At 27.5% G+C, this 14,239-nt stretch overlaps 1 protein-coding gene across 1 annotated transcript in view; it reads right to left on the minus strand.

Moving 5' to 3' along the window:
• LOC145753010 (otoferlin-like) overlaps nucleotides 1–12,351 on the minus strand; it is a 38,396-nt gene extending 26,045 nt beyond the window's left edge. The window contains exons 1-18 of the mRNA XM_082569388.1: nucleotides 12,209–12,351; nucleotides 11,660–11,718; nucleotides 11,152–11,240; nucleotides 10,884–10,983; nucleotides 10,317–10,462; nucleotides 8,829–8,917; nucleotides 8,167–8,284; nucleotides 7,733–7,787; nucleotides 7,121–7,315; nucleotides 6,422–6,583; nucleotides 5,670–5,749; nucleotides 4,486–4,672; nucleotides 3,586–3,772; nucleotides 1,979–2,096; nucleotides 1,459–1,564; nucleotides 1,193–1,301; nucleotides 590–776; nucleotides 315–435 (exon numbers count right to left, since the gene is read on the minus strand). Coding sequence (XP_082425514.1) covers nucleotides 315–435; nucleotides 590–776; nucleotides 1,193–1,301; nucleotides 1,459–1,564; nucleotides 1,979–2,096; nucleotides 3,586–3,772; nucleotides 4,486–4,672; nucleotides 5,670–5,749; nucleotides 6,422–6,583; nucleotides 7,121–7,315; nucleotides 7,733–7,787; nucleotides 8,167–8,284; nucleotides 8,829–8,917; nucleotides 10,317–10,462; nucleotides 10,884–10,983; nucleotides 11,152–11,240; nucleotides 11,660–11,718; nucleotides 12,209–12,287 — 2,187 coding nt within the window. The 5' untranslated portion in view covers nucleotides 12,288–12,351. The remainder of the gene's footprint in view (nucleotides 1–314; nucleotides 436–589; nucleotides 777–1,192; nucleotides 1,302–1,458; nucleotides 1,565–1,978; nucleotides 2,097–3,585; nucleotides 3,773–4,485; nucleotides 4,673–5,669; nucleotides 5,750–6,421; nucleotides 6,584–7,120; nucleotides 7,316–7,732; nucleotides 7,788–8,166; nucleotides 8,285–8,828; nucleotides 8,918–10,316; nucleotides 10,463–10,883; nucleotides 10,984–11,151; nucleotides 11,241–11,659; nucleotides 11,719–12,208) is intronic.
• Between the last annotated feature and the right edge of the window lie 1,888 nt (nucleotides 12,352–14,239).

The following is a 14,239-nucleotide window of genomic DNA, read 5'->3' on the forward strand; positions in this document are numbered from 1 at the left end:
GTAGTGGTAAAAACACTTGCTACACCACATTAGGTGGTGGGTTCGATACCAACTGCTCTCATACCTTGAATAAGGCGCTATAAACGGTATGAACTCCTGCTGTGCCAGCACTTAATCAGCAACATAATTACCGAACAATTATAATCTATAATATCCCAAACTGCCACAGGCAACTCAAGACTGGGTCGGGGTAACAGTTGTTACTCTATGTTTAGGCCGAGAAGTCAACCTTCCCACATCGACAAAAATAAAAACATCGAAAATCTTAATTTGGTAAATTTATTTAAGTAAATTTTGATTTAAAAATAACGAACCAGTTTATCAGTAATCCTGTGCATAATGTTGGAGTTGTACAATCTTCTTTTCTGATCGTGCCAGTGGCTAGTTAGGTAAACACAAGGCTTTTGTTCAAAATAGGGCATATGGTAGTAATACCTATAATAAAAAGACAATTTTAAAAATAAAAGTTTATAATATTTTTCGAAAAAATTTTTTAAGGCCTTTTTTTAAAAAAAAAAATTTTTTTTAATTTTAAAATTTTTTAATTTTTCACAAATTGAGGATAAATTATTAAATAAATAAAAATTACTTGTCAGAGGTCATTGGTTTCACTGGTGGAGTTAAAGGTCGAAAATCAGGGTCGTCGAAGGTTTGATTGTTTTTAAGTAAGGATTGAGATTCATTATCCGAATCATCCAACGAGCCGTCAGAATCACTATCACTTTGCTGCCTTCTTATACTCAGGTTTCTACCATCAATATCATTCCCAAAATTTCCTGAAAATAAAAAAATTCATTTTGTAAACCTTTAAAATTAAATTGTTATCACAAGTTTTTTTATATTGTCCTTGACATAGAAAGATCGACTTCACAACCTAAACAAAATCTTGAGTTAAATTTGCCAGTTTGGAATATTATAGACTGTATTTTTAATATTTAAGCTGCTGATTAAGTGTTGGCTCAGCAAGAGTTTATATTGTTTATACCGCCTTACTTAAGGGCGCTACAGCATGAGAGCAATGGTAATCGAACCTAAAACCTTATGTAGTAAGGCCAAGTGTTCAAACCACTACCTATGCTGTTTATATTATGATGAACTTAATAATTTGAACAGTTTATTAAATATTTAAGAGCTGAGTACAGGCAGCTTAAAAGGTATATTTAATTTAGAATTTAAACTTAGTATAACTTACCAACAGTGACTTCAAATGTTACTGGTTTTTCGCTTAAATTTTTGTCGATCATATTTGCTTCTAAAATCGTCCCAAATAAGAAAAAGTCCTCCATCTTGCCAGCACCCAACTATACAAGCAAAGAATAATGTTTTTATATTAAAACTTTTTTAAAAACAACAAGTAAACTTAATATTCGATGTACCAAGTAATGGGACTACAAATTTTTAAATATATCAGAAAAAGTTTTACAAAAAAAATTTTTGAAGTAATAAAAGTTTATTGACCTCAGATAAAGCTGGTATGTGTTCAACTTCGACCTCACATGACCCTTGACCTTCGCTAGAGTTTATATTTACAAGTTCAACCGATAATCCCATCAAAAGTCGTGCTCTGAAAATTTATATTATATTACTTTTTTTGCCTTTGAAAGTTTAGGATATTGTTGATTATAATTTCTTGATTATTAAACTGCTGATTAAGTGTTGGCCAGCAGAAGTTCATACTGTTTATAGCGCCTTACTTATAGGCGCTACTGCATGAAATCTTTGGGAATTAAACCCAGGATCTCATGTAGTGTAGAAAGTATTCTGACCACCACACCACGCTGCCGGTTTTAAATGTTACTGATTAAAATTGCTTAATAATTAAGCTGTTGATTAAATGTTGGCTTAGCAAGAGTTCATACCGTTTATAGCGCCTTCTTAAAAGCACTATAGCATAGGGGCAGTTGGGATCGAACCCATAACCTTTTGTAGTCCAAAGTAATGTTAAAGCAAGAAAAATTAGAATATTTTTAATACAAACCTAAATGCAACTCCTTCCCCTAACCCCTCATTTAAATCAGAATGTTCATTAACCATTGAATAGTTACGCTGGGAGCCGTACATATTAACATAAGTTGGTCCAAATGTGGGCAGAAATCCTAAAAAAAATTATATTTCTAAAAGTTGTAAGAAAATATTTTTTCTTAAATTGTGAAAAATTTTTAAAGAATTTTGTGAAAAATTATTTAATATTTTATTTTTTGTGTGTTTATTGAATTGATTTAAGAACTTATGGTTATTTTAATATAAAGTGATTACAAATATTTTGTTTTTAATAAATTAGCATAAAAAACTTAAGTAGAAAAGTGTAGGTTAATAATAAATACAATTTAAAATGAATATTTCATATATATATATTGTTTTTTAATTAAAATAATAAATAACTGAAATAAGTGAATAATTAAAATGGTGAAATGCAAATTAAGTGAGGTGCAAATATTATTAAAAAAACACAAAAACTGCAAAAAAAATTTGTTTTTGTTATTTGCAAAACCACATAATTAAACTTCTGAGTTAAACAATTATGTTAACAAATAAAATCTTCTTAAACTATTAATACTGAAAATAAAACATGCAATTAGTATAATTTAATTATTTAATTTAATGTGATATTATTAAATTATTCATTTAAAGAGATGGTTCGGTCGTAGAGTTTCTTTTTTAATTATGTTGGAATTTTTCCAACTTGCACGAGGATAACATTATTTTAAAAATTGGTCGAGTAGTTTTTGAGATATCGGGATTTAAAGGTATATATTGTAAATAGGGAAAGTCCCAACGCTGGCGAGTCACATGACGCACGACGTCATCGTCGTAAGATCACATGCTGGCAGACATTGGAAAATTATCCCATTTTGTCCTTTCTAAGCCGTTTGTTGTACCTTTTTTTAAATTTTTTTTTCTTTTTTTTTTTTTTTTAATTTTTTTTGCAGATAACAAACTTAACATAAAAAGCAATATTTAGCCATAATATATTAGAAATTCTGCGGCAGAACCATCTCTTTAACGAATATTTATATTTATATAATGCGAAAAATACAAACTTTATATATATTTCAAGGTTATAATATTGCCATGCTTTATTTAGTAACAAAATAAGTTAAAAAAACATGTTAAATTTTATTAAAACGGTGTTCTTATAAAAATCATAAAATTAAAAATATTACGATTTTTATATTGCTATTCAAATCACTAATTTACCAAAATGAACTGGTTTCCATTTCCAAAAAGTAGTAAAAAATTGTTTGAAATTATTAAATAATATAGAAGTAGTATTTTATAAATTTTAATTAACATTTTGAGGGTTTAATTTTAAAAAACAAAAAATTTCGAATTTAGAAAAGATTTTAAAAAAAAAATTTAAATTTATTTGTTATATACTTTAAACTTGTGGTCCTGGGTTCAATTCCCATTGGTGCCAAACCAAAAATTTGATTTTTGATCAAAAAATAAAACAAGATCTCTTTCATCTCAAACTGGCAAAGTCAACCTGAGACTGGGTTGGGGTAACTAATGTTACTATATGTTTAGGTTGTAAAGTCGACCTTTTCACATCAAGTATAAAAATTTAACCACTTTGTGCAATACCTCTGTCTCCTGAATTAGATATTTTGTCCAACTCAATAAAAGCGCTTCCAATCACTGTGTTCTTAATATTATCCTTGTCTCTTATTTGGATCCTAATTCTCTTGCAAAGTGGAGGGAATAATTCGGTGAAGATAATTTGTTCGTTCCAGCATGGCTCATATGAGTTCTTTTTAACCGAAGTTTGGCCCTGGAAAAAATTAAACAGTTTTTTTGATAATAATGTATATACATATAATGAGCCTTAGTAGACGTTATGGGTGTATATATTTATGCATGTCCAATGTATAGCCTTGCAAAATGAATAAAACTACCATTTGTGGGGTGCAGGTAAATTAACATGGAAAATATTAGTTAAGATCATATTATGACGAGTAAAATGGTGACTGAAAGGCTCGACTAGTTATAAATAATGTAGCCAACTCAATAAGTTAAAATTAAGATGCAGTAGTGTAGTAGTAACAATACTTGTTTTTAGTACACAAGGTATCATGTTTGATCATCACTGCTTCCATGTGTAAAACTTTTTAAAAAAAGCTTTATAATTGTTACTAGTCTATCCTAAGCCAAAATTTGAATATTAAAATTGATAATATTCCAAAATGCCAAAAAATTAGTTCAGGGTAGCAAATGTTTTTTTTTTGTATTTTTTTATTCTTGATGTGACAAGGGCAACTTTATGACTTAACATCAGTTACTAATAATATAATATAATTGTCTGATAATTGCGCTATCGATGAAGTGCTGGCTCAGCAGGGGTTTGTACTGTTTATAGCGCCTTACTTAAGGAAGCTACAGCACTACACCACACTGCTGGTCATATGTTTAAACAGCAAAGCTACCCTTCTCAATTGAGGATAAAGATATATAAAAAGTTAATAATAGATATCATATAATAACTACCTTTTGTCCACAGAAAGAGATCTCAACATAAGGGTCGACCAAATCTCTTGCTTCTCCTTGTAATACAGTTTTAAGTTTTTCCGTGATACTTGTGTTCATTTTAGGTAAACCTTCAGCTTGGTAGACTTTAAATATAAATCTGGCTCTTTGTCTTTCTGCCTGGACACCTTCAGGTAATAGTAAGTTGCTGAAATATAATTTAAAAAACGTTGGTAATTTTAGTAAAGCAATCGATAAACCATTAAGTTAAACCAGAATTAAAAAATAAACCATTAACTATTAAGTTATAACCATAGTTTAACAATTATGCACCACAATTAAAATTGACTATAAAACTAAACCATAATCAAAATTAAACCATTTTTTTAACCATAACTAAACCACTAACCATCATATTTAAATTAAACTTAACCATTAACTATTAAGTTAAATCATATTTAAACCATTATGCACTATAAGTTTAATTGAACCATAACATTAAACTATAATTAAAATAATAAACATTAAGTTAAACCATTAACCATTAAGTTATATCCATATTATTAAAACATTAATAAAATTAAACCATTAACCATCATTTTTAGGTGCTATTAAACCATTAATTTTAAAAATTAACCAATAAGTTAAACCATATTAATAAACCATTATAAAATTAAACCATCAAGTTAAACCATTAACCATTAAATTATATCCATATTAATAAAACATTAATAAAATTAAACCATTAACCACTATTTTTAAGCGTAATTAAACCATTAATTTTAAAAATTAACCAACAAGTTAAACCATAATAATAAACCATTATAAAATTAAACCATCAAGTTAAACCATTAACCATTAAATTATATCCATATTAATAAAACATTAATAAAATTAAACCATTAACCACTATTTTTAAGCGTAATTAAACCATTAATTTTAACAATTAACCAATAAATTAAACCATATTTTTAAACCATTAAGCACCAATATGAAATTAAACCATTAACCCTTAGTTTTAAGCATAAATAAACCATTAATTTAAAACATTAACCATTAAATTAAACCATATTTTTAAACCATTAAGAACATAATTAAGACAAAGTAACATAAGCACCAATCTTAGAAGCACTACAGCATGTAGTGAGAACCAAACCCAAGACCTCATATGTTTAAGTAAAAAGAAAATTAAAAATAAGAATTACTTTTCTATATCATCTTCTTCATCATCATTTCCTTTTGGAATCTTGATATTATCTCCCTTCCCAACAACTGAAACATCGACCTTTAAAACATAAACATTAATTCATGTTCAATATTATATAAGTATACAGCATATATGCCAGGAAATACCAAGGTAACGCTTAGTCATAGGTTAAATATAAATAACTTGAAAGGCAATGCATAATAAACTTAAAGCATTTTCGTAAAATGCATATTTATTAAACCCCAATAGTTTTGGACATAGCCCTATATACTTATAAAAAGAACATAAATGTATGGCTTTAACATAAGTTACATTTAAAAAAATAAAGGCATAAAACAGAATAGGGCATAGTATACATAGATTAAATGTAAATTATTTTACATGGAACGGCAGCATGGTGTAGTGGTACGAACACTTTCTACATTACATAAAGTTTTGGGTTCGATCCCTAAAGATATTATGCTGTAATGCCCTTGAGTAAGGCACTATAAACAGTATGAACTCCTGCTGAGCCAGCACTTAATCAGCAGCTTAATTATCAGGCAATTATAATCTATATAATATCCTAAACTGCCACAGGCAACTCGAACTGGGTCGGGGTAACAGTTGTTACTCTATGTTTATGTTAATCATTTAACTATTCACATCGAGGATAAAGATATGTACAAAAAAGTATTTTTATGCCTAATTATGGTTTAGACTATAGCTCTATAGACTAGTGTTAGCATAAACATAAAAATTTGTGATTACCTTGAGATAACCTTTTGGTCCTGTGTTAAGGTCGCCGGGATCAGTCAATACTGCCCACTTGTGGAAGAAATTGTGGTCGTTGTTTGCATAAATTGTTCCCAAATCAATCTTGAACTTTCCAACTAAGGTTCCACTTCTTAACAGGTTCCGAGAATGTAAGACCTAAAAAATATTCATTTTTAAATTTTATAAGATTTTTATTTAAAATTAGTGTTAAAAATTTTGTGAACCTGGGGTTAATTCCCGTTGTTGCCATAATAAAATAATTTTTTGAAAGGTGCTAAGGGTACTTGCCCCTACAGAGCCAAAACTAATTAGCGGAATAATATTTAAGCAACCTTAAGGATCAATCTCTGTTTTAAAACTGGTTAAGATAATTGATATTAATATAAGTAATATAAGTATAACTTAAACTAAAAACTATATGCCCAAAAATGCCTTTTTGCCGACAATAAAGCAATTTATTTTAACCCCAGTTTACCATAACTCTACTTAGAGAATTGCCTTTTAATTTTTTAAAAAAATTTTAAGTTATATTTAGATAAAATATCGATTTCAAATCTTGGATATTTAAAAATATGATCATTTGATAAAATAATTATGGTGTATTTTTGAATACCAAAAAAGACTTTAATTAGGTTGAGAAGTTGACTTTACTTCTAGAACTTCTAAACAAAATGAAAAACCCAATTTTCTCACCGTGAAAGTCAAAATTTTATCGAACAAAACTTGACGTTGAATGTTGTAGTCGAACACAAAAACTTCGTTGTAGTACGGACAATTTGTCGATTCCTTCTGACTCGTGTATTTCTTGTCGTCACCGAGCTGCACCATGACAACCGGGTCCATGTTGGTGCCGCTTAGTTGTCGCGCTTCAATGATTGTCACCGAGACCTAAAAAAAATAAATTTAAGTTTATCCTCACTGTAAAAAAAATTTAAACAGTAAAAAGTCCAAATTTATTTATCCTCGATGTGGGAAGGTCAACTTTACGATCTAAACATAAAGTAACATTTGTTACCCCGACCCAGTCTTGAGTTGCCTGTGGCAGTTTGGGATCATATATTGATTATAATTGCCCGATAGATATGCTGGTGATTAAGTGCTGGCTCAGCAGGAGCTTATACCGTTAATAACCCCTTACTTAAGAGTGCTACAGCATGAGAGCAGTGGGGATTGAACTAAGGGCCACATGTAGTAAAGCCATGTGTTTTTACCACTACACCACTCTGCAGGTTAAATATTCTTCTTAAAATTTTCAATATAGAAATATTTATGTTGTGTTTTTATTTATTTTTATAATTTTTTTACCTGAAAATCTTGAGGTTTAAGAGATGTTGATTCAAATCTAATTTCAGGTTTTGATCTAAAAATTTAAAACAAAAATTGTAAAATATAAAGTTTTTATTTATTTTAAATCTTTTAAATAAATGGCATGGTGTAGTGATTGAAAAACTTGATTTTACAACACAGGGTCGTGGGTTTGATTCCCAGTGCAAACATGCCTTAGCACCCTTAATTAAAGTACATTCAAAAGTATGAAAAGTATAATGCTAAGCAACACTTGATCAGCAGTATAATTATCGGGCAATTATAATCTATAATATCCCAAACTGCAACAGACAACTTAAGACTGGGTCAGGGTAACTGGTGTTACTCTATGTTTTGAGTCATTAAGTTGATCTTCCCACATCAAGATTAAATAAATATTTAAAGATAAATATGTTGGTTTATTTAAAGTTTACCTTTTATTGGTAACAGGTTGATCTAATACAGTCATGGACATCACTGAAACATTATCAGCTGCTGGATCACTTGGGTCGAGAATTAATCTGGGTTCTCTGTTGAACTGTGGCTCATGTTCTAAATAAACAAAAATAATAAATTTATATAAAAAATCATTTTTGCAAATTTGAAATTACGTATTTTTTTGTTAACCTTTTAGTGTTTGGATTTGTTTTTTATGTGAGAAGAATGACTTCACATTCTTATTGTAAAGCTAATATTATTACCCTGGACCTACCTCAAATAACCTTTGCCAGCCTATTTTAATTGTCGTGATATGCTCACAACTCTCAACTAATATTTGTCCACGATAATTTACCCAAGCACCACAAATGGCAGTTTTATTTATTTTGTAGGGCTATATTGTACATTGCTTAGCTAAGCTTTTTTATATAAAGATAAAAATATAATAAAAAAGTGTGGATAAGCAGTCATGCAACAGACTACGAGCCGAAAGGTTTCGGGTTTGAGCCGCACCGTTGCCATACTATTCACCCTTGACCCCGGCTTTTACAGATAGCTCATACACGTCACAATATCACACCCCTACCCAATATCAAATAAAAACCCCTACCCAAAAATATAAAACCTATAAAAAGAATAAAAATATATTTTAATTTACCCATTGCTCCAATGTTAGAAATAATCAGGTCATCATCAATCGGTCGTTGTTTGCTTTTCAGACCCACAAATAAACCTGGTTTCCTTGAACTAAAAAATATAAAATTTTGTGATTAAAAAATTAAAATCGTTTAAAAAATTATGAATAAAAAACTTAAAAATTAATTTTAGTTCTAGAAATTTTTTTAGTAATATTACATGTAATTACTGTTATAAATATTGTATATAATAATAACAAAATTAACTAACATAAAAAGTGCAATTTTAGTAAACTAAATATGTGCATATGTATTAGACTGACAACATCGATATTCTTAAAATAAGAAAATAAATTTAATTAAAAAAATAAATCTGCAAATACTAATTTAAATTAATATTTAAATATAAACATAAAAAATAATGTGTGTTACTAATAATAAATTAATAAACAACAACACAAATAAAACCACAGCATTCGAATTGTGCATTTTAAAAACTTCTAACATTAGTTAACTTTTTCAATCAAAATTTTGGCAAAAAACTGGACAAAATTTTTGTTATTTTCTACTGTTAGCACACAAAACCCGGCTTTTACGTTGTACTAGATGAGTCCTGGATCTCCACGACTCGTGTCGCGGCACTACGAAAACGTGACAGCGCCGTGCCACAGGGTTCTTCCTGTTTTAATGAACTCTCAAATGGCCTAGGCCAAAAGTTTTAAAATTTATTTTTAAAAAATAAAAGAATTCCAAGAAAAGTCTGGTAATTATCAAGTTATAACTTAAACAATATCAAAATGTCACAATTTTCAGTGAGTGAAAACACTTATGTGGGATGATTTTACAACAAAAAAAACACAAAATATTTAAATCTAAAAATACCTTTCTTTTTCCTTAAGTAAAGGTTGTAGCAACGTGCTTTCAAAAATAATTAAAATCGCCATTAGTTTAATTAAACGCTAACAGGCCAAACCAAAAATTTGAATAATTAATAAGAACTTATTATAAAGCGATACATGGGTTTATTTTTAAATAAACAGTTTAAATTATTAATAAGGGTTATAAAATAATTTCTATAGACTTAAATATGGTAAATGGATTTTCATGTATAATAATTTTGAATCAAAATTAAAAAATTTTCATCAAAAAAAAAAAATTATTAAAACCAGTTAATATATTGTTTAACAAAAAATTAATTATTAATTTTTAATTAAAATTAAATTTGTTTTAATTAATTTACCTTTTGTTAGTTAATTTTAAAGAATTAACTGAACTAAAAGAAAAACGTTTTTTGGAACTGAACGAATCCAAAAGCAGAAATAAAATAAATAAACTTAATATATTTATATATGCATATTAAAGTAGAGGCTTTACTAAAACTTGTAAAAAATTGCACAAAATATAAAATTAAAAAAATTTTACTTAAAAAACGGTGGCGAAAATAATTAAAAAAAAATCTACCTAAAAAATTTCAAAAAAATTTTTAAAAAATAAAAATTAATTTTTTTTACCCTTTAGACCCTCGTGCAGATAAAACAGTCGATGCAGATTGCACACTCATGACATCAAGTGGTGGCGGTGACGTGAACTGATCAACTTCCCAATTTCCAACAGTGCCATCCGGTGCCAGGTATTTAATCTCAAGACTGATGGTCGTCTTTATTTTAAAAAATATTTTTTTTATAAATTTTAATAATATAATTTTTTGGAACTAAATTTTAAATATTTTAAAAAATTGTTACATTTAAAATTAATAGGTAAAGTAAATACCACATTGTATATCTTAGGTTTAATTACAGTTACTAGTCAATAGCCTACTCCTATATTAGGGATTTTAACTTATATTTATTTGTGTTAATTTACCCATACACCACAAACAGCAGTTTTATTAATTTTGCAGGCCATTTAATTTAGTTTTTATTGTCCAACAAGCTTTGCTATAGGTAAGTGTTTTTGTGTGTATGTTTAAAATAAGTTATAAATTTTTTTTTGTTTAAAAAAGGTTATAATTTTTTTAAATTTAATCTATTGAAATTTTTTTTTTTAGATTTTGCAAAAATAAAATTTGTAAAACTTACTTTAAGTGCGGTGTTATTGGCATCTAATAATGGCTCCGTTAAAGTTAATTCTCCATTCTTTACTACTTGTTGTAAGACCATTTGAAATCGCCCAATCATTCTAAAATAATTTTAAAAGTAAATATCTTAAAAAATTAACATAATTTTAGGATTATATAAGAGATACAAATAAGAACCCAAGGTTTTGGGTTTGATTCCCACTGTAGTATTTTAGTAAGTGCAAATCTAATTGTTTTAAGTAGCTATGTAATATTAGTCTAAAACTTACCGATTTGTGAAGACTTTGCTGTAGTTGAATACATCGACTACAATCATTTCTCTTTCTTCAATATTACTTGCCACAGGCCACTCAAAAAACTAAACAAAAAATTCGAAATAATTTTGGAAAATATTTTTTATATTTTGTAGTATAAAACATTTATTAAACTACTTCTTCTACAATTACTACATGAGGTCCTGGGTTTGATCCCCACTGCTCTCATGCTGTATCGCCCTTGAGTAAGGCACTATAATTGATATTAACTCCTGCTAAGCCAACACTTAATCAGCAGCTTAATTATCGGGCAATTATAATCAATAATATCCCAAACTGCTAAAGGCAACTCAAGACTGGGTTGGAGTAACTGATGTTACTCTATGTTTAGTATGCAAGATCGATCTTTCAGATATATAAATATAAAAAAATGAAATAAAAAAACATAAAATCTCCAATTTATTATTACTTATTAAATATAAATGAACCTGATTTAAACTAATAACTTAATTCGATTTTTTACCTCATTAAATTCTGCATCTGCCTCACATTCTTCTATAGTGTTAGTTGTATATGTGTGATCTATAAAAAAATAAAGTTTTTGTAAACTAAAAAGAATACTGTAAAACCATAAAAATTCCTTACAATTTTTAGCATTAATTTTTTAGATTTTTATACCATTAATATTGTATATACTATTAAATTAAATACATTAAATTTTTTGTACCTTATAATTTTTTTAAATAATTGATTACTGTAAAAGTATAAAAATAGATAAGTATTTTTGAATCGGTAATTTAGATTTTTGTACCATTAAATATATGTATGCAAATAAATAAAATAAATCAAATTTTTGTAACACTTGATTTTTAATCTAAAGGAATACTCAAAAGTATTAAAAAACATAATAGTTTTAAATGTGTACCATTAGTATAACTAAATAAGCATTTTTTTAACATTAACACAATATTAAGCACCAAAAGTAACATATAAATATTAAATATTACTTTAAAATTGTTGGGTAATTACAAATATATCGAATAATATAAAAATACTAGATTTTTTAACTTACTTCTAAACGTTATTCTCGCAGTTCGTCCAGATTTTCCTTTTAGCCCGTTTACGCTAATAACTTTAACTTCTAGCGACATTTTTCTTTATATTTCTAGTTAATTTATACAATATTAACGCAGTTCTTCATTGTACTTTTGTAAACAAATCTATAAAACATCATAAAATGTAAATTTATGCGAACGAGTTTTTCTATTTTGCCGCTGGCACTTTTCCATTTTTATATGTATGTATATACTAAATATTTTGCATAAAAACACAAATAAGTTCAAATTAAATACACTAACAAACAAAATATGGATTAATCTTAGTTTATAAAGTTTTTAATTAGGCAAGAAAGTATGTTTTAAGCTACACAAAAGTTACTGAATCGTAGAAACCAAAAACCGCAAGCCTACCCAAGTAAAAACAAAGGCGATACATTACATAACAGTAAATTATTCATTAACAGCCATTTTGAGTAATTATAACCATCTTGGGATATATTTACATCCCCCTAGTTGGTATAAAAACAATATTTTAAAAGTTTAAAATATGTCGAAAAATTGTCGTCCGCGCCATTATCATTCCTTTAACATAAAAATATTATATTAAGTCATCTGATAACAAATAACGCGCGATTTTTAGATATATTATAAACAGTTTTAAGTTATAAAATATTGCTTCCTTTAGTATGTAATACTTTAGATTAATTTTAATATTACCCAAAAATGGTAATAAATAAGTTTACTATACATTTGGTTTAGGTTTTTTATCTCATGCATATATCACTACATCAAGTAACATAATACTTTAACTAACAGATTTTTAAATGTCGAAGCCAGCGTTATTTAAAAGCAATTTTAAAAAAGAACCAACGATTATTTACTTTCTAACAGTTACATTGATTAAGGCCTATATACCCTTAATAATAAACAATATAATATAGTTCTATTTTATACCGAAAAACCCTATACTACACCAGTTCCTTTTACATATAGGCGAATAACTTTTTTTGGCCTTGCGCTATTCCTTGCTTTACTTAACAACAAAAGAATGCTATTTGCTTAAGTTAACTTGGTGAAATCAGGCATATTTTACTTCGAGATGTACTGACGTAGTTTAAGCAAACACCGCTTTGTGTACTTTTACGTCGGGAATTAATCTTCTGGGCGTAAATTTCGAAAGGCAAAATGCGTAAATACGAAGAAATCGCATATTTTTGATGACGTAAAATTTATACCATGACGACCTTTCGTTTACTGGGTTTGAATTACTTAAACTGCATATATCATTATTTGAATTTAAAAAAAATAAAGACTATAACGTAAATATTAACGTAGAATCGTTTTAAAAAGTTGTAAAAATTAAATCTAAATATTTTTTTTATAATTAACAAAGTTATGTTATTTTAAATCCTCCTAAAATCTGTATATTTAGATGCATTCATTTATTAAAAATCTACTCATTTTGTTAAGCAATCAATAACATATACTAAATTCTACAAAACATTAACACTTTCTAACATCTAAAACATTCACTAACGATGAAAGAAAATATGGCACAACTTTTGTAATAATTTTATGCTATAGAAACGTAAAAATTATTACTTAATTATTTAATTTGTTTCTATAGAAATTTTATACGGTTAAGTTAGAGTTAATAGATGTTACGACTACCTTACTTCTGATGGTGTTTTCCTAATTTATGCTTCGTAACTTCTGTTTTATTTCAAACTAAATTGCCATGACTAGGCACTATTGTACGTTTAATTATACTTTGTGTAATTAAAAACGTTAATTAATATTTTAATAGACTATTAATACAAAAATATATTACATGTAATAATGATAACTTTTTAGCCTTTTGTAATATTTTATGCTTTAATATAACTATATATATCACACAAAAACCTAAAATAATTACGAAATTTTACCCACAAAAATTAAGGTCTGTTTCCCTTTCATATCAATTATTCATATTTCAGCTAAAATGAATAGACTTACAGCTATTTAAAGCTTTAGTTTACCATGGAAGCCTTAACCAAATTTTG

Source organism: Corella eumyota, chromosome 5 (assembly GCF_963082875.1).
Source record: "Corella eumyota chromosome 5, kaCorEumy4.1, whole genome shotgun sequence".
Taxonomy (NCBI): domain Eukaryota; kingdom Metazoa; phylum Chordata; class Ascidiacea; order Phlebobranchia; family Corellidae; genus Corella; species Corella eumyota.